The sequence below is a fragment of the Diutina rugosa genome, assembly GCF_008704595.1.
Source record: "Diutina rugosa strain CBS 613 chromosome Unknown scaffold7_size311281, whole genome shotgun sequence".
NCBI classification, from domain to species: Eukaryota; Fungi; Ascomycota; class Pichiomycetes; order Serinales; family Debaryomycetaceae; genus Diutina; species Diutina rugosa.
The window spans coordinates 238,490-257,537 of record NW_022995140.1 but is presented as its reverse complement, the minus strand read 5'-3'; the positions used below and the strand labels follow the sequence as shown (position 1 = coordinate 257,537).

Below are 19,048 nucleotides of genomic sequence, written 5' to 3'. Positions count from 1 at the left end.
CCTTCAGAAAAGAGGGAAATTGCCGGGCAATAAAAGACGTTATCTCTACGTGGATTGATTTGCTAGAGATGTCTGAGTTAGTAGATCATGTGGGTTACTTTTTCAAGCGATTCTGGGTACTGGCTTCAACTCATGTTTAAACTGATGTGCGAACGAGTATCAATTACAATGCTTCGCTTAATAACAAATACAGAAAATGAGGAGGTTGAGATCTTTAATGTGTTTATGTACTTCTATGACATCATCAGGATCTCAAGAGCTACCTATTTCGGCTGAAATTTTAAATTAAAGTGATTTCAAATAGAAACTTATGGCAAATGGGCGTGTCTAACTCAAAATTCAAAATAAGTCGTGTGAATATCAAGTATTGAATATTCAAATCGAATTTACTGTCCCAAGATGCGAATTTCTAAATCCATCAAAGACTAGATAATGTAAGCAAATTGACCAGAATAGACCATTTAAACCATCGAAACTGATATGTTCAACATATCTCAACTCGATTTACTAGGAATTTCACCCCATTTTCGTCAAGGGTCTGGGTCAGGCGTCGCAAATCTCGGTTGCGAGCCCCGAACGATGAACTGTTTTTCCCAATTGTTACCATACGAATAACCTAGGCGAACGGTACCGATGTCGTCGTGGCTCTTCTCCGAGGATGCATTCATAAAGGAACTGCCCCTGCGAAAACAGAAGGTGCCAGTGACGGCAGAGCTTTGCCAGCGGGAGCTGATCCACGCGTTCCTCATCTCCCTTGGCTCAAAGCTCAAGCTCGATGGCCGGACCATTCTTGCCGCCACCATCTACATCAACCGCTACTATATGCGCCTTCCCATCACCTCATCCAAATACTTTGTGGCTCTGGCAGCCCTCGCCATTCTGTGCAAGCTCCACGAGAATTACCGTCAGCCGGGCAAAATCGCCTTGCACGCCGCCAATCTCAAAAACCCTCCCGGACACGCCGTAATTGACGAACAAAGCGAAGGGTTTTGGAAGTGGCGGGACCAGCTATTGTATCGGGAAGAGCTTATCCTCAAAACCCTCAATTTTGACCTCAATCTCGACTTACCATACGATGTACGCGATCGCATAGTCGAAGCCCAGGAAGAAAATAATGAAGATGAAGTGGTAATTGATAGTGACACTTTCAAAGCCGCCATCACGTTATTGGAGATATTGCTGTCGCTTCCATTATACGTGGCCTACGACTGTTATACCGCGTTGGGAATGGCTCTCGTCATCGTCTCGTGGGAGAAGAAGGAACCACTACCGCTCAGCTGGCTTGAGAAGCGATTGGGGGTGACCGGCGAGATGTGCTACGAGTGCTACTGTTACGTGCTTCGTCTCATCAAATACGCCAAGTCCGACGCCAATTTAATGCTGAATAAAATGGTGGCCAAGCGGATCCCCAACGTCCCCAAAGAAGTATGGGGATTACCCGAGACTGAATCTAAGAATAATCTGTCCGCTCCCACCAGTCAAACCAACCCCGAACCCGTTGCCAAACCTGTGGAACCAGCTCCCCTTAACAGCTGACCTTCGCTGAAAGCCCAATAGACGACACACACACAGTTACCGTATATAATACACGTCGCCCGTACTCATAAGACAATTTATATCGGTGCGATAACGGCAATCCCAACCACTGTATGCAGTACTAGCGCTGCTGTCAACGCAATCTAGATCCGCGACCTACCATCCCGGAACGCAAGCGACCCCGCCAACGAGCATGGATCTCCACCAACTCGACCGGCTCCTTGCTCGGCGGCTCCACCAGCAGAGACGCCGACTCTACCACGTGCGGTGGCTCGGCGGCGTCGTTCCCTTGCCGGTTATCCATTTCGACCGCCTCCGCTTCCCTCGTCACCTTGGCTGGTTCTACGTTACCCGAATGGTGCTCACCCACTGTGTCATGCTTACCGCTCGCTGTATCCGCTTTTTCATGATCAATATGGTGATTCTCTCGTTCGTCAACACCTTAATCACCATCCCCTACGACGTGGTGTCGCGATATCCCTTGGTCAACGAGATGTCTACGTTTGTCTTTCGCAACCTGGCGGCGATGCAACAACGGCACTTGGAGATCGTGCGCCACGACGGCGACATTTTTTACTCACTAGACGATGACCCTGAGGCGCTGGCGTGGCAGGTGGTCATGACGATGTGGCTCAACTTCTACGCCGACTCCATGCTCTCAACCTGCCACCCTCGGCGCCGACAACACCGCGTGCCGATAGACAAATGCCAATTGATTGGCGACCTGTTGCTCTTCCGCTTTGCTCGCGTGGTGGAGCGGTGGCTCCACGTGGGGCCCGAGTCCAACGCCGTGACGATGTGGGTGCTTACCATCACCTTTCTCTATTTATTATTGGGCGACTTTGTCATATGCCATATTTATTTCATATTCTTCATGGGGGTGATCCGGCGCATCAGCCTGTACCATAAGGTGATCGTCAACGCGATGAAGATTGTGTGGAGCTCGCGCAAGTCGCTCTTCTAGCATTTTAATGTCATGTATACCACTTCTTTCTAGAGTTAGCTGGTTAGCTGATCTGGTTATATACAGTATCAAACACCACCCCCGCATTATGCCGATTGCCGATTACCCCACTAGATGGTGCCACTCTCCAACATATGTCTTCGACCATGAAAGCAGTCGTGTTCCACGGCCCTGGCGACGTCAGAGTCGAAGATCGTCCTGTTCCCACGCTTAAAGATGCCACTGACGTCATCGTCAAAGTGGAATTGTCCGGTCTTTGTGGCACTGATTTACACTCGTACCGCGGCCACATTGCCGGTCCCAAAGACACGATTATCGGCCACGAATTCACTGGCAAGATCGTTAAAGCCGGTGACAACGTCGAGAAGTTCAAAGTGGGTGATTCCGTGATTGCAGTGTTCACTGTCCAGTGCGGTAAGTGCTACTATTGTCGCCATGGATACCTGGGCAATTGTGTTGAAACCAACACCTTTGGCAAGATAGGTCTTGACGGAGGCCAAGCTGAGTATGTCCGTGTGCCCCACGCTGACTACACTTTGATTAAAAAGCCTGATTCGCCAGGGGACGACTCGGTGTATGTGTTGATGGCCGATATCTTTATCACTGGCTACTATGGGGTAAAGAAGATTATCGACTACCTCAACATTAGTCCTGCTGCTGGTGCTGAAGCTGTAAGCATTAAGGATGCTCACATTCTTCAATTGGGGTGTGGTCCAGTGGGACTTTGTGGGCTTAGAGTGCTTAAGTACTTTGGCTTTACCAATGTGGTATGTGTGGATAGTGTCCCTGAACGGTTAGCCGAAGCCAAAAGACTTGGTGCCTCGAAAGTGGTGAACTTTGAAACCGAATCGGAAGCGTCAGCGGCGTATGTCGCCAACGATCTTGAAGGTATTGGCTTCGACGCGGTATTGGAAGTGGTGGGAGCACCGCTGGCTCTCAGAACTGCCTACGACAGTGTCCGTCGTAACGGCTACATCTCGCTGATTGGCATGGCCCACGGACCGTTACCGTTTGAAGGTCTCGAATGTTACGTGAAAAACATCAACATCTCGTTTGGTCGGTGCCATGCGGCCAGTTTGTTTGCCGAAGCCCTCGAGATTTTTGAGAAGCTTAAGCCTGATTTCGCTGACTTTGTTGACTATAAGGTGAAGGGTCTTGATGGTGCTGCTGAAGCATTCGATAAGTTTGATAAGCACCAAATCCAGAAATGTGTGTTCGATTTGACTGGTAACTAAATGGAGAGAGGTTTATAGAGGAAATTGGCCAGGGGTCAAGGGAGTATAGTCAATGACATGATATATTTAGGATAAGAACTTCATCAAGTGTTACTCTCGCTGTAATCTGACCTGTCATGGAAATGTCAAGCCAGCAAATGTAGGATTTACACGAACAGGCAATTAATTTCACGTTCGTTCAGCCTAGTATCGCCCAATCAATCGACGCCATCTCCTACCATACACTGAAGCGACCGCGGCTACCACTTACCATATACTGCAGAAAATAATTGTGAGCGCAGCACGGATGCAGTGCCAGCCAAGCCCAGCGTCGACAGCCTCGAAATAAGTGCAAGAAGCCGAGGATATAATCAACTCATCAGCCAAACGACAACCAATTTAACGATTAGATGCTTTATACTTCATATACACTTTCGATTTCCATAGTTGTGAGTCTGTTATTCGCCTAATTTATCTCGGCGGATGCCGGTGACAGGCACCTCCTGCACATAGCGAAATCACGAACGATTTCCTACCCCAGATTATAAAGCCCGTAGCATTTCCCTGCCGCAGTCGACTCCTCACGTCAAGATGAACACCACCAGCGGCACCAGCGAATTGACCATCACTTTTGATGATGGCAAGCACTCCCAGTACCACTACATCTGGTTGCGCGACAACTGCCACTGCTCGGAATGCTATTACCCGCAGACGAAGCAGCGCCTCTTCAACCTGGCGTCTATTCCTGACGATATCTCACCTAAAGACGTTGCCACAACCAACGATGGCATTTCCATTACCTGGCCTGATGGTCACCAGCTGACTTACGACACCCACTGGTTGCGGTTGCACGCCTACAACCCTAGACTCATCCCGGCCAAGGATAAGTTGGACCGGCTGAAACTCGCCATTGACAAGTGGGCCGTCAAAGACATGAAGGATAACTTGCCTCGGGTGCTGTTTAAAGAAGTTATGGCCGACGATGCTAAGGTAGACGAGTGGGCGATGAAGATCTGGAAACACGGTTTCTGTTTGATTGATGATGTCCCCGTCACTCCTGAAGATACCGAAAAATTGTGTGAACGGTTTGACTACATCAAGCCCACTCACTACGGTGGCTTCTGGGATTTCACCAGTGACTTGTCTAAGGCCGACACCGCCTACACCAACTTTGATATTAGCAACCACACCGACGGCACCTACTGGTCCGACACTCCTGGGCTCCAGTTGTTCCACTTGCTTTATCACGACGGTACTGGCGGTACTACCCTGCTTGTGGATGCTTTTAGAGCTGCGGACATCCTTAAAGAGAAGCACCCTGAACTGTATGAGATCTTCTGTAAGATCCCCATCCCCGCCCACTCCGCTGGTGAGGAGAAGGTGTGTATCCAGCCTGATCGTCCTCGTCCCGTGTTCACTTTGGACGAGTTTGGCGACTTACAACAGGTGAGATGGAACCAGCTGGACCGGTCGACGATGGACGTGTGGGCGGATCCTGCTGACGTGCCTAAGTTCTACCAAGCAATCAAGCACTGGGTGAGCATCATTACCGACCCGGAGAACGAGTTGTTCTACCAATTGCGTCCTGGCCAGTGTCTCATCTTCGACAACTGGAGAGTGTTCCACTCGCGCACTGAGTTTACTGGTAAACGGCGTATGTGTGGGGCCTATCACAACCGCGACGACTTCTACAGTAAAGTGAAGCTTATCGCCTTGGGTAGAGACGTCGTGTTGGATGCGATCTGATTGTCTTCTATTATATTAGATATGGAGTTACAGTGGGGTATATAGAGGTTAGAGGTTTAGAATATACAGTTTAATAAAATTGAGGATTACAAGTAGATTATCTTCATCAAAGAGGTAGTAGTTAGTCTCTATTACTCAATATGTCGATTTTATCTGCTGGCTTGTCTATTATTCAGTACTACGCTCTAATGTGGACCTTAGTTTTGTGGATCTTAGTTTGTAATGGTATTTCTCTTTGTACTCCCGGACTCGGCCAGGTTACACGAGGGTGGGGGCTTGGCGTTGAAGGTCTTCCAACATGTTATTAGTCACAATCACCCACGGCACGTAGTCGGCGTCGCCCAAAATGCGAGTAAGATACTTGCTAGAGCCACTGACGTTATTCCACAGATTACCATGGCCCCCATAAGCTGACGGTGGATACTGAGCAAGGTACTGCTGTGCCGATGACGGAAGCTTGGCCACTTCTTCTTGCAATTTGGTGGTACCGTCGCTAGCCACCGCCTGTTTAAACTGGGGAAGATCCTGAGCAGTGATGGCTTTCTGTGCAAGCATATCCTGGCTCAAGTAGACCAGACACACGCCATTATCCCCCTCGGAGAATTGTTTGCTTAAAATAGGGTACACTGCTGGCTTTGCTATCCTCCGAACTTTGGTCACGTGAGGCACACACTGAGCGAGGTTAGACCACACCCACTGCCAGTTTTCATCAGTTTCTTGTTGAGCAAAGGCGATCGCTATAGGAAGAGGCTCATTTTTCGGAGTAGGCACGGTGGCGATAAACACTCCCCCATTTGTTTGTGAGCCAAACCGCGCCTCCACCGCAATCGGTCCCCCCATTTCCACCACTGCCTTTGCGTGAGGAAGGCCAAAAAACACCCTGGTAATGATGCCATCGGTGATATCAACATTACCATAGCAATTTGGATTATTTCGCTCGAACAGCTTGAGCAACTGCATCAACGTCTCATGCTCAGCGCTCTCGTTGGATCCGTCCATTGGCTTTCTAAAAGGTAGTGACGTGTGCGTCGCGAACGGCTTCGCTTGCGTGGGATCGTGCGTGTTTGTTATGCGCGGGCTTTTTTTGGAATTACAGGAAAAGGGTCCAGATCTATTTGCTAAGGCGGGTGCCTCCACTTGGGAGGGGGGTGAGAAACACGCTCGCGTGCAGACCGCTGGAATTATTGCGAAGCGTGTTGGCTTCGCCTCCCTTCCCTAAAATCTATTTTTAGCGGTGTTCTTTTACTGATAGGATACGGTGGCACGCCGTTTCAGGGAGAGGGTGGCTGGACTACTGCAGGCGTTTGTCGTGACCTGTTGAGAGCTAGCCACGCTCGCTGGCAGGGGCGATTAGCTAACCGCTTACCCAAGCGCCCGCATGGTTGCGAAAAAATCAACAAAAAGCCACCAGCCAGCAGCAAATATATATAAAGCAACGGTTGCCGTCTTGAAATACTTTAAACCCCATCGCTTCGGGCCTGCCCAGCACCATCCATTATACCGTACTCTGACCTGCAAAATCGCACCACTATGGACGCCATAACTGATTTACGCAAGTTTTTGAGACTGGATAAAGTCGTCACCGCCGCTGAAAGTCGCCAGAACCGCTTCCAGCGGCCTCAGCCGGATCGTCGTCGTGACAGCTCTAGCTTCTCCAGCCGCTCCTAAAACCCCCTGATGATTTGACGACGTTACGAATACATAATAGCATGACATCGAATCGCCACATCTAAAGCGATCGATTTTTACATATGGCAAATGAAATGACACTTTTAGAATGAGGTTTTGTTGGTCCAGCTCAGCCACAGCCCAAAAACGTTAATTAGGTTTGAAGTTCGTACCCCATGTGGCGTTGTAAGGAGGCTTAGGTTGAGTAGAGCACCCCCTCACTAAAGGTAAATTGCGATGATGACACACGAATAAATTACCCGCCGGTCACTCAATTTAAGGGATGTGGGTGATAGTTGTGAATATAAGAACTTGGCACCTCAGTACCCCTCAATAAGATATCTCTACATCATAATTTTCGATTAGTACATCCAAGCCAACATTATCGGAAATCCAATTGAGTTTCGTAAATATGCCTTTGATATGAATGGAACGAAGACTTAGTCAGGAGGTTCACACTTTCTTCTAGTGACCCACCACGTAAAACCCATATTCAACATAATCGAATGACCATTACAATAGAAGAGGGGTGTATGGTCAGGGGCGTATAAGTCATCATATTGTACTTTCCTGACCTTACAACCACGGCGTGCTACATTGTCTATATCTGCCTCAAGTCAGTCGATGAATTTATCTTATCATGCTTACACGAGAAAGAATGAACAGTCATATCTCTAAGGTTTTGATCAAAGGTGATCCGAGAAAGATATCAACTTCTACACGTTAACAAAGCCACCGTTTTACGGTAGATTTACAATTCCTAAGTCCTTGCAAATGAAATAAATGAAAGCGTACTGCGGTCTACTAATCTCAAGAGGGTCTACATTTCTTCCGAATCATAGTACATTACATTAATTAATTAAGCGACTTGTGGGTTGACGAAGTATTTCATGATCTTCGACTTAAACTTACCACCCCGCTTCTTCTTCTTCGGGCCATCGTCGATGGTGACATCACTAACGGTAGTCTCGTTAGCTACTGCCGAGGGCAGAGCGGGAGCCACTCCAGTCGCCGCCTGCGCCTGGGGGATGACCTCCGTCTCCTCGGTCATGTACGTCTCCTCCTGGATGAACTCGTTGGGGTTGGTCAACGCCGTCAGGTTGGTGGGCTGCTCCAGGTGGGTCAGCGTCAGGTGCTCGCTGTTGTTCAGGAACTTGGGGCGAGGCTCGGTGTCGGCTAAGTAGCCAAAGCCACCAGCGTTGATCACTTGGGGACTAGCAGGGGTGGTGTGAGCCAGCGCTCCCACAAGCGACTTCGGGGTGGTGTTCACCGATGCCAGCGGCTTTTGAGGAGCACCGCCGAGGTGGGGCGCCTCGCGGGGAGTATGTTGCCCGTAGGGAAGCCCTTGAGGCAGTTGCTGCGTCGAGGGAGACGTGCCGAAACCAGCACCTTGTTGGAGCTGGGGCGTACGCGGCGAGGCAGCAGTGGCAGCAGCACCAGTAGTACCAATAGCAGCGGTAGCGTCGGCACGCTTAGGGTCCAACAGTTTCCGCTTCGGCTCAACGAGGTCGGTGACGATCGGGGTGCGTTCCTGCTGTAAACGAGCCAGCAGCGACGGGCTCGCCACGGGAGTAGCGTTGGTCACCACATGAGTGGCTCTCGCCTCTTGCTGAATCAACACTTCGCGGTCAAGCTCACCGGAGTAGCGAGTCTTAGCAGCGGCCTGGCGACCCAAAAGTGAGTCGCGATCCTCAGTATCACTAACAATGTTGTCGACGTCGTAGAACAGCAGCGTCGTCAGCTTCTTAGCCGCGTGAGAAGCACGGTTTTGCGACGTCTTGGGGGGAGCAAACCCGCCGCCCAGACGGGTTCTTTGGTGGGTGGTGGTTTGGTAGGTGGTCTGGTAGGCTTGCGGTTGTTGCTGGGGCTGGTGGTTCAACGCATGCAGTCCTCTAGCAAACGCCGCTTCCACGCCACGGGTCATGTTTTGAGGTTCGGGCGACGCCGCTTTCGCCTGAGCACTGATGGTGGGACCCGCGTGCTGTTTGTGGCTCACGTGGTGGGGGGTGGTGAACTGGTGTTGGGTAGAGCCAGAGCCCACATAGGTCGCCTTAGGCAGCAGAGGAGTAACCTTAGGCAGGGTGGTGGTGTTAGCAGCAGTAGCAGTCTTAGACAGCTGTTTGGTAGCGTTGGCGTAGATCGGAGTGTTACCTTCTCTAACGTTAACGTCACGCACAGCAGCAGCGGGAGCAGCAGCAGCAGCTGCCAGGGCCAAGTCCTTCGGCACACGCGGCAGGTGTTGCGGCGACTCCACGTCCTCAGGAACATCGCTCATGATGTTGGGAGCAGGCATGTCGGCCTTCAGCGCGTATCTCAGGTCAGGCAAGTTCAGGTAGTCGTAGGTCAGGTCCAGGTGGGTGTTGTAGCCGTCAGTGTTAGGCTTGCGGATCAGCTCGGCAAAGTACAGCAGGCCGGTGTCGATAGCTTCAGCACTGTCAAAGCCCGGGGTGCCAACGTCTTCGAGCGTGGGCACCGCAATCTTGGTGTGGGCGTAGCTCGAAGGGTCGACGTCGTCATTGAGCGGTTCCACCGTACGTTGAGTAGGAGCCGAAACGCCCGTAGGGTTAACCACGGGGAGGTCCTGGACGTGAGCAGCTTTCAGGCTGTCAAGGGGCACGACAACAGGGATGGAGTCGGTAGCAGGGTTGACGCCCGCCAGCCGCTGTACCAGTTCCACAGGGAGACCGTGTTCACGGTTGTCACCAGCCAGGTAGTTCGAAGTGTCCAGCGTGCGGTCAAAGGCGTCGTCGTAGGCTTCATTGAGTTCGTCTTCGTCACGCAACGGTTCTGACACCGAGTAGCTCGGTTCAGGGTACGTTTCGCCCACGTTACGGTCAGTGATCAATGGTTCAGCTTGACGGTCAGTAAGCAAAGGTTCCGGTTGGCGAGCGTGTTGCGAGTACGCGTGTTGCGGTTCAGTGATCAACGCTTCCAGCTGAGCCTTCAGCTTCTCCTTGTTAGTGGAAGCAGCAGCGATGGGAAAGTCCACGGGCTCCTTCAATTCGGGAGGCGGGGTGCCCCACTCTTCATCCAGTTCGCCATCAAGCTCGCCCACTTCCACCGTCTCCAAGTTATCGAAGTTGGAGGTATTGGCAGCAGTACCAGTGGTAGCAGCGTTGCGAACATTAGTAGAGCTCAGACGAGGCAACAGGGCAAACGCAGTGTTCTCGACGGGGTCTTGCTTAGTCGTGCGAGCAACTTGAGGCACGTTAGCCAGCTTCGCCGAGGTGGCCCCGCCAGCGAATACCGTACCAATAGCGTTGGGAGCAGTAGCACTGAAGTTGGGAGCGGTCGCCAGCGAGTCCAGCGACCCCTTCCGTTGCTTAGTGGCCGCCGCTTCAGCCTCCTTGTCCTTGACCTTATCCTTAGACTTGTTGCGCGAGAAGAACGCACCCAACTTCAGGATCCGCTTGTACGATGACAGCGACTTGTTGCGTTGCAAGGGAGTGCGTTCAGCATCGGGAGAGGCGGCTTCGTCCAGGGTGACGGCGTAGGAGTCAATCACCCCGAGCTCACCGCTCTCGGGACGCTCAGCGGCAGCGGCAACGACGGTACGTTGCACCACTACGGGCTGTTGTGGCTTCAGCGGAGTCACAGGAGTCGCAGTAGTAGCAGTAGTAGACTTACCAACAATACCAGTAGTAGGAACAACAGTAGGTGCAGTGGTGGAAGTGGTGGGCAAGGTCAGGTTGGCAGTCGCCACAGCGGGAGCAGCCTTCGCCTTTTCTTCGTCGAGTAGTTCAAGACCACGCTTGTAACCGGCCTTGTACCCCTGGCGGTACTCTTCTTCATACAGTGCTTGCGACTGCTTGATTTGAGCTTCACCTTGTTGGTAGCCAGCGTTCAACCCGCGGTCGAAGTCACGGTCGTTTTGTACTTCGCCCTGGTGGAATCCAGCAGCCAAACCACGGTCGTAGTCTTGCTCGTTCTTCACTTCACCTTGCTTGAAACCAGCATTCAAACCACGCTGGTGGTCGGCATCATTGAGTACTTCACCTTGTTCGTAACCAGCTTCCAAGCCACGTTCGTAGTCCTGTTCGTTCTCGTTTTCACCCGTTTGCAAGCCATCATTCAAGCCACGCTGGTAGTCAGCTTGACGAGCTTGTTCAGCCTGAGCCCAAGCAATTTGTTCCTGTTCGCGTTGGCGTTCACGTTGCAATGCCTGCTCCTTGGCCCGTTGAGCTTCAAGTTCACGTTGACGTTCCTGCTCGGCTTCAAGTTCACGTTGACGTTCCTGCTCGGCTTCGATTTCACGCTGGCGTTGCTGTTCAGCTTCAATCTCACGCTGGCGTTGTTGTTCAGCCTCAATTTCACGTTGGCGTTCCTGTTCAAGTTGAGCGGCACCGGCTTCTCTACCAGCTTGCAAACCACGTTCGTAGTCGGCCTCCGCTTGCGCTTTACCGGCCTCTCTACCAGCAGCAAGGCCACGTTGGTAATCGGCGTCAAGTTGGGCTTGACCAGCGGCTTGGCCCTCAACAATACCACGTTGGTAGTCAGCCTCGCTTTGAGCTTCACCCGCTTGGATACCCGCGGCTAAACCACGGTCATACTCAGCCTCATTTTGAGCTTCACCCTGTTCAAAACCAGCAGCTAAACCACGCTGGTAGTCCTGTTCATTAAGGTGTTCGGACTGTAACCCGCGTTGGTACTCAGCTTGTTGTTGTGCTTCTCTAGCCTGTTCAGCCTTGCGAGCTTGTTCGAGACGTGCTTGTTCCGCTTCCCGTTGGCGAAGTTCGAGCTCGCGTTGGCGCAATTCAGCCTCGCGTTGAGCGTCATGAACACCGCGCTGGTAGTCCTTCTCGTTGCGAGCTTCACCAGCGACATAACCAGCATTCAAACCACGCTCATAGTCCTGCTCATTGCGAACCTCACCCTGTTGGTAGCCAGCGTTCAAGCCTCGCTCGTAGTCTTGTTCATTAAGCTGTTCACCACGACGGAATCCGTCCTGAACACCGTGTTGGTACTCGTCAGGGTTAGCCACGACAGCTCCAGTGGTGGTGGCCGGTTGTTGTTGGTTCTTACCTTGGAAAGCGGGACCAAGCGCCTTTTGGCGTTCATCGGTAATTAAGCCTTCGTCCTTGGTCAACTTAGGCGCAGTGGGGGTACCAATGATCGGCATGGATTCCACAGGACGGGACGCGGCCTGGTGCACAGCCTGTTGTACGGCGGGCAGACGCTCTTCGACGACGGTGCGGGTGGCTTGAGTGACGCCACCGGCACTGACCACAGTATCCTGAACGGCGACCGCCAGAACCTGCGCCGGCTGGGCGCGAACTTGCTGTTGCTGTTGTTGTTGTTGAGGCAACAGAACCGGACCCAGCAGCGGGCCGAAGCGCTCGGCCAGCAGGCGGCGCTCAAACAGCGAGCGGCCGTCGCGGCTGTTGATGGCAAAGCCTTGGGCAGGTGGGGAGTTGACGTTGGCATTGGCATTGGCCACACCACCGACGCCATTAGCGCCGGCAGCGGTAGCACCCACGGCGCCCACGGCCACGGTGTCCTTGGCGTAGTCCTCAGGCTTACCTTGAACGGGGGCCTCAAACTTCTCGAAAATACGCTGACCACCGTGCTTCAACTTGTCCTTGAACAGGTTCAGCTTTTGCACGTCTTGGTGGGTCTCGATGAACCCGGGCGATTGCGGCGGCGTGAACTGCGCCTGGGCGGCTTCTGGGGAGGCGACCTCGAGTTCCTCCTCCTCCAGGGCCCGGCGGCGCTTGAACAATCCACCAAGTACACCCTTCTTCCCTTCGGCGTCCTTCGCTTGGGCCTTGGCTTCCTTAGCCTGAGCCTTAGCTTCCTTGGCCTGGCGCTTGCGCTCACGCTCCAACTCGCGTTCGCGATCGCGCTTCAGCGCCGGCACCCCGTCACGCAACAGCGTGCCGACAAAGCTCTTGTGGTGGTTTTCGTAGTTGTAATTGGCCTGGACCCCGTCATCTTGCACCACAAGCGGCTTCACCTGGATATCTTGCGGGATGGGAGGCAGCGCCACCGCGGCGCCACCAGCGGCGCCACCAGCGGCGCCGGCGGCGGCAACCTGGTTAGGGTCACGGTCACCGTAGACCTTGCGGTGAGCCGCTTCCAAAGCGGCGGCGTAGAAGTCGGCCAGCGGCGGCGCCGTCAGCAGAGCGCCGAGGGCTTCCTTATTAGTACCACGCTTACCTGGTTGCGGTTGTTGCGGCAGCGTGCGCAGCTTCTTCAGCGCGTCATAGTAGTGGTGGGTCTCAACCATATTGTTGAACTTGATGGAGCCGCCGGGCGACGAGAGGCGCTCCATGGTGACAAACTCCAGCTGTTGCACCTGAGGCGGCAGAAGCGGCGGCAGCTTGGGAGTCTGTTTCAAGTTCTGGTAGGGGTGGGGCTCGAGTTCGATGTCAGCGTCATTAATCACCTCAATTCTCGTCGCCTCGTCCGCTAGAGGAGGGCGCTGGGTGTTCTTGAGGATCAGGCGTAATTTGGGTTGTGACAGCGAGCTCAGGAGCGAGTTCGTGCGCACGTCGACGGGCTTAAGCGGCGGCAGCACGTACGGCTGCTGCTGCTGCTCGCGCTTGGTAGGGTGGTGCTGGTTGAGCTGGAGCGGCTGGTTCTCGTCCAAGTAGTTGTAGTCAAAGTCCTGCAAATCCTCGTCGATCTTGTCCAAGTTGAGCGGCTGCGGCTGCACCTGGTTCAGCAACAACAGCCCCGTCCGCAACGAGTTCAGGCGCAGGCCCAGGCGGCTGATATTGCGGGTGGTGGTCTCGATGGTGCGCGACCCGTCCGCCAACGTGCGGATGGTCTTGGTCGTGATCAGCTGGGTGCGCCCGTACTGGTCCAACACCTTAGTGGTCTTAGTGGTCACCAAACAGTCTTCGTCTTCGTCTTCTTCTTCCACTTGTTGCGTCGACGAGAGGGCGTGGTCGATCAGCAACCGGCGCCGCGGCGGCGGTTTGGCCGATTGCGCTGTGAGCAGCAGCGCCCGCCGGGCCGGCGTCGCCTTAACGGGGCCTGTGTGGTACAGCGGCTTGGGATTATACACGTACTGGCGCAGGGCCAGCGTCATTGACAGTGCCCGGATGTTGGCGGCGGCGCGCTGAGCTGCCAGGGGCCGTGGACTGGTGTTGCCCTTGAGGGCGGCGGCGGCGGCGGCACTGGCGCCCTGGGCGGCACTGGGCAGGATGAACTGGCTCGGCTCCTGGGGCACGTAGTGGCTCAAGTCCTGGTGGTACTTGCCGAAACCTTGATACTGGTTCGAGCGCTGGTGATGGTTAGTATTGGTGTCGGGTATGGCGCCAATTGGCGGCGGTGAGCGCTTCGCAGCGCAATGGGGCGGGGTTCACTTACCCGTCTCGACGACGACGAAAATAGACCCACCATTCTGTCAGCGGTAGCAACAGTTTTGGTCGGGTAGCCAGTGGGCGTGTGTTATATAACCCCTGCTGAGGAATTGCTAAAGCTGTTTATTGTTGCGGACACCCCGGGCTCGTGTGCGGCATGACGAGCGAGCAATTGTAGCAGACGATGCCCGCCCCGTTCGGCTACAACCATCACAAACCGTGATAGATTACAAGTTTAAAGTAGTCAATGGATCATTGGGAGCTCATTTAGTCATATTTCACTTGCATCGGCCCTGGCTGGTGTAGTGCCATCGCTCGGTACCGACGGGGCTGCCACGGCTCCGGCTTCGCGGTCCGAATTTCATAACATCACCTAAACGACAAGCGTTTGTCGTTAAAATGTCTAAGAGCGTGAAAGCGTAAATCCCACGAGATGCCTCACCTCATCATTCACTCTGCCTACAATTCCCAGTAGTCACCATAATGGGTGTACTAGAGCCCCGGCTGCCGTAATTGAAATTCTGACATTTTTCGCATGTGTCAGTGACGCGGCCATGCTCGGCGAGGGGTGTTCGATGCCTGAGGTACGCGAGCAAGGGTGTCTTAGAACCGCTGCCTGGCAACCGCCCCTTTAGTAAGGATTATGGAAAAGTTCCTGGATTGGTTATGTTAGATGTTGTGTGAATAGGACAATCTGACCGAAGTAAAAGGTGTCCGTCGAAACAATGGCTGGTTGTGTTGTTATTCGCTCTACGATTGGTTGTGGGGGCCATAGTGGCCGTATACGCAATATAGTAGGGCCTTTTGCGACGATGACGACGCCACGCTGATATGAGGCGCAGACACATGTGGTTTGTGTCTTGTTTCACTGCACGATGGGTTAAGTGCTTACCAGCAGAATCTTAGACAGCAACAGCGGTGCCGCCACCCCCCGTGACCCGAAGTGAAAATTGACCTAGGTTAAATCGACATTTTTCTGTGCGAGCACCACGGTGGGAGACCATTGACCCATGACAAATGATCTATGCTCAATTCACTGACACTTACTCTGACAAACTGCGGTTGTCGACGAGGCTATCACTGGCACCCCTCTGTCCGATTAAATGATCAACACCGGTAGCTCATAACCGCACGATACGAGCCGTCGCCCCTCCTCTGATTACGTTCTTCCCCGCCACAGTGATTACAATTAATCGTCATCTATCTTCACACTTTCCCCCGATCTGCCATTACTCAACATATGTGGGTGCTCGGCCCACCCCACAGAAAAACTCCGTGTATGTCCGGCGGCATCGCGCACTGCTTATAAATCCACCACAATGGGGTCCATATAAACCGAAGCCGCCCGCCATCCCATGATGAAGTAGATGAAATTGCTTGCTGGCATCGTTGTTCTTGTCTCCGTTGCCTACTACTACTTTGTCTACCGTCAATCGCCCGTTCCCGCCGCTCAATCGCCGATGTCTGTTGCTAAGATCGCCGCCAACACCAAGCCGTTCCCGGCGTATTTCTTTTCCCACGGGGCTCCCTCGTTCTTATACGAAGACGATGACTTCGGTGACCGTGGCGCCTGGAAGACGGTGAAGAAAATCGGCAGATTGATAAAGAAATGGCAGCCCGATTACATCATCGTGGTGCTGGCCCACTGGCAGTCTACCGGCTCCAACTTGGTTGAAGTGAATGTGGCTGATGCTCCTCTGGCTGAGAATAAGCTCATCTATGACTTCTACGGATTTCCCAAGTACATGTACCAAGAAGAATTTCATTCGTTAAATGCTCCTGTCATTGGCGAGCAAATCAAAGCTCACCTTGAGAAGAACGGGTTTAACTCGCGTCTCACTAAACGTGGGCTTGACCATGGTGCTTGGGTCCCTTTGAAAGTGGCATTCTCCGACTATAACACGAAAACCAACCCCCAACCCGAGGAAAAGGGGTTGGATTTACCTGATACGGCAGTGATCCAAGTCTCGCTTACCGCTAATGACCGTGATATCGATGCCCACTTCCGTTTAGGCCAAGTGCTTAACTATTTCCGTACCCACCAAGTGTGGGACGAATCCAAAAACCGCTACGCTCGGGGCCTCATTGTTTGTCTGGGGATGACTGTTCACAACCTTGGAGACATCGGTAGAGGCCTTTCTGCTCCCGGTGGAGTGATGCCTTACACTAAGCCGTTCAACCGGTGGTTGACTCTGACCCTTACTGGCCCCGGTGATAAGCGTGAAGCCATCACCAAATTGCAAAAGGAAAACCCGACCTTGTTGTATAACGCCCACCCGTCGCTCGAACACTTTTTGCCTGCAGTTGTCGGTGCCGGTGTTGCTAGTGAGAACGATGAACCAATTAAGGAGCTCTACAACAACGATTTCAGCTCTATGGGGTGGGGCATCTTCCAATTCGGCAAGGACTACACCGACAAGGCTTGAGCGGGTCAGTATATAGCTACTAGCATTAGTAATCCAAAATATGAAGTGTGGTTGATTGTCTGCCATTAAATCATCAAAAGTCTCAAAAGTCTCATTAAAAATCATTGCACACTTGTAAATGCTGAATAAGTAATTGAAGATTAACTCCGTCAACGTTCTACACCAGCCAGTCTCTCGATGTTTGTATTAATGCATAATATGTCGTGAAAGCCCGCTTCTAAACTCCAACGCCGTCTAGCTGCTCTTGATGAACGTCGCCACCTGGTCGGCAATGTCCTTTTCAGTCAACCCTTCCAACTGCTTCTTAATTTCCTTACCCTTTTCGAATCTGGCGGTCAACGACGGGGGGATGCCGAACGCTTCTCTCACCAAGATGGGAACCTTGTTGTCCGACGCTTGCTTCAACGGAGCGTAATTGGCTTGCAAGAACTTTCTAAGGGGAACCGAAGCTTCCCCGGTCTGGGACAAGTGGAATCTCAACTCCTTGACGGCAGTGCCAAACACGAACTTCGACATTGGGGCTCAAATGTGGGTCGCGGTCGCACTGGTAATGGTGAAATTTTTACTGGCTGAGACTCGTCCTGCAGGTAGTGTGCAGTAAACCTCTATTCGTATTAAATAATGGTAAACGCGGCCGCCGCGATTCGAACCGCCACCCCGCCATCTTTGGGGAGATCGTCCCATAATAATACCAAAGTTACACCACCATACACGATGTCGATTGACATCAATTGGGACAACCTCGTCAGCGACGAGCAGTTCACCAGCAGTCTCCGCACGTTCTTGGACGACCAGTTCCGCCTGATCAGCCTCCCGCTGTTCATTAACAACCTCCAGGTCACCGATTTCTGTCTCGGCACTAAACCGCCAGATATCACCATCCGTCACATTGGCGACCCGTTTGATGCCTTCTACGAGGAAGAGTCACCGGAAGCACAGATGCCGGTGTCTCGGGTAGCGTCTAACGTGCCTGACTCCGACGATAGCGAGAGCATTGACTCCGAGGACGAGATGATGACTATAGGCGAAAACACGACGATGGCTGCCAGCACCTTCCACATGGAGCCACCGTTACTGCCACCGGCAACACCACGACACCGGTCACTCCTGCCAGGACCTCACCCTCTTGCCTCGACGAGAACATCACTGGACTCAGTATCGCTTATGGTGGGTACCACTCAATTGCTCAATTTACACCAAAACTACACCAGTTTAGTCGGACTTCCTCGAGGGATCAAACCACCCGAACCGCCAGGAGCTAATGGCCATAACTCAGCACTGGGGCGAGAGACTCCTTTGGACATTTTAACCCATCGCAATGATCGTTTACAACTGGGCAAGAAAACTAAGCAACGCCACGTCAATGATATCCAGTTTACCGTTGAATTTGACTACCAAGGGGATATGACCATCGAGGTAACGGTTAACTTATTGGTGAACTATCCGTCGTCTAATTTCATCTCCCTTCCTATTAAGCTCCATATTACCGATATGGTGATCCACCTGATTGCCGCCGTGGCCTACCTCAAACACCTGGTCTATTTCTCCTTCTTGTGTGATATAAACGATAACATTGCCGACTACTTCGATGGGGCGTCGCTGACTCCCGCCAACGCCACTTTCTCCGACTTTGTCAGTGGCCGCGACCGCATTGACATCATCAAGAAGATCCGGATCGAGCTGGAAATTGGTGAAGTGGAGAATAACGTGTTGCGCAACGTCGGCAAAGTGGAGCGGTTCTTGACCGAGCGCCTCCGCAGCATGCTTCGTGATGAAATCGCCTGGCCTTCTTGGCTCTGCTTTGACCTTAATGACGATGAGGATGACGACGATGATGGTGCTTCAGATACCGAGCCCCGGTGATCACCGTCAGCTGAGAGCATCCGCCACAGCACACTTGAACACACTCATAGCAGAAGTGGTAGTAATTGCGGCACCACTGACAGCGATTGAAGCTGAGCACATGGTCATTGGTAGCACACGGACACCGAGTGCAACTGCTGCCGAGAGTCAACGAATCCATTGGTGATCAGCGTAATTTGTGTACCCCGCTCGGGTGATTTTTATGCTCACATTTGAGTTACCAGACCACCCCAGAGTACTTGCATTCACAAATCCATAGCTACTATAATAAAGCTAATCCAAGCTCTGAATAGTACCGTTGTATCTTTACTGGTTAGTGACCTT

At 52.6% G+C, this 19,048-nt stretch overlaps 9 protein-coding genes across 9 annotated transcripts; 6 read left to right on the top strand and 3 right to left on the bottom strand. All coding sequences in view use genetic code 12, as the record gives it.

Annotated features, from left to right (window-relative positions):
• Positions 1 to 633: 633 nt before the first annotated feature.
• On the top strand, positions 634 to 1,536 carry BUR2 (Bur2p; the record flags this gene model as incomplete). Its single annotated transcript, XM_034155594.1, has 1 exon — positions 634 to 1,536. One exon carries the CDS (start codon positions 634 to 636, stop codon positions 1,534 to 1,536), a length of 903 nt encoding a protein of 300 aa, XP_034012424.1.
• A 376-nt stretch (positions 1,537 to 1,912) lies between these two features.
• Positions 1,913 to 2,500, top strand: DIURU_002892 (uncharacterized protein; the record flags this gene model as incomplete). Its single annotated transcript, XM_034155593.1, has 1 exon — positions 1,913 to 2,500. One exon carries the CDS (start codon positions 1,913 to 1,915, stop codon positions 2,498 to 2,500), a length of 588 nt encoding a protein of 195 aa, XP_034012423.1.
• Positions 2,501 to 2,634: 134 nt separating this feature from the next.
• DIURU_002891 (uncharacterized protein) lies at positions 2,635 to 3,735 on the top strand (the record flags this gene model as incomplete). The annotated part of the gene is made up of 1 exon (XM_034155592.1): positions 2,635 to 3,735. One exon carries the CDS (start codon positions 2,635 to 2,637, stop codon positions 3,733 to 3,735), a length of 1,101 nt encoding a protein of 366 aa, XP_034012422.1.
• A 570-nt stretch (positions 3,736 to 4,305) lies between these two features.
• Positions 4,306 to 5,460, top strand: DIURU_002890 (uncharacterized protein; the record flags this gene model as incomplete). The annotated part of the gene is made up of 1 exon (XM_034155591.1): positions 4,306 to 5,460. One exon carries the CDS (start codon positions 4,306 to 4,308, stop codon positions 5,458 to 5,460), a length of 1,155 nt encoding a protein of 384 aa, XP_034012421.1.
• Positions 5,461 to 5,718: 258 nt separating this feature from the next.
• DIURU_002889 (uncharacterized protein) lies at positions 5,719 to 6,459 on the bottom strand (the record flags this gene model as incomplete). Its single annotated transcript, XM_034155589.1, has 1 exon — positions 5,719 to 6,459. One exon carries the CDS (start codon positions 6,457 to 6,459, stop codon positions 5,719 to 5,721), a length of 741 nt encoding a protein of 246 aa, XP_034012420.1.
• Positions 6,460 to 7,987: 1,528 nt separating this feature from the next.
• On the bottom strand, positions 7,988 to 14,161 carry DIURU_002888 (uncharacterized protein; the record flags this gene model as incomplete). The annotated part of the gene is made up of 1 exon (XM_034155588.1): positions 7,988 to 14,161. One exon carries the CDS (start codon positions 14,159 to 14,161, stop codon positions 7,988 to 7,990), a length of 6,174 nt encoding a protein of 2,057 aa, XP_034012419.1.
• A 1,734-nt stretch (positions 14,162 to 15,895) lies between these two features.
• DIURU_002887 (uncharacterized protein) lies at positions 15,896 to 16,861 on the top strand (the record flags this gene model as incomplete). The annotated part of the gene is made up of 1 exon (XM_034155587.1): positions 15,896 to 16,861. One exon carries the CDS (start codon positions 15,896 to 15,898, stop codon positions 16,859 to 16,861), a length of 966 nt encoding a protein of 321 aa, XP_034012418.1.
• Positions 16,862 to 17,095: 234 nt separating this feature from the next.
• DIURU_002886 (uncharacterized protein) lies at positions 17,096 to 17,377 on the bottom strand (the record flags this gene model as incomplete). The annotated part of the gene is made up of 1 exon (XM_034155586.1): positions 17,096 to 17,377. One exon carries the CDS (start codon positions 17,375 to 17,377, stop codon positions 17,096 to 17,098), a length of 282 nt encoding a protein of 93 aa, XP_034012417.1.
• A 198-nt stretch (positions 17,378 to 17,575) lies between these two features.
• DIURU_002885 (ERMES complex subunit) lies at positions 17,576 to 18,724 on the top strand (the record flags this gene model as incomplete). Its single annotated transcript, XM_034155585.1, has 1 exon — positions 17,576 to 18,724. One exon carries the CDS (start codon positions 17,576 to 17,578, stop codon positions 18,722 to 18,724), a length of 1,149 nt encoding a protein of 382 aa, XP_034012416.1.
• Between the last annotated feature and the right edge of the window lie 324 nt (positions 18,725 to 19,048).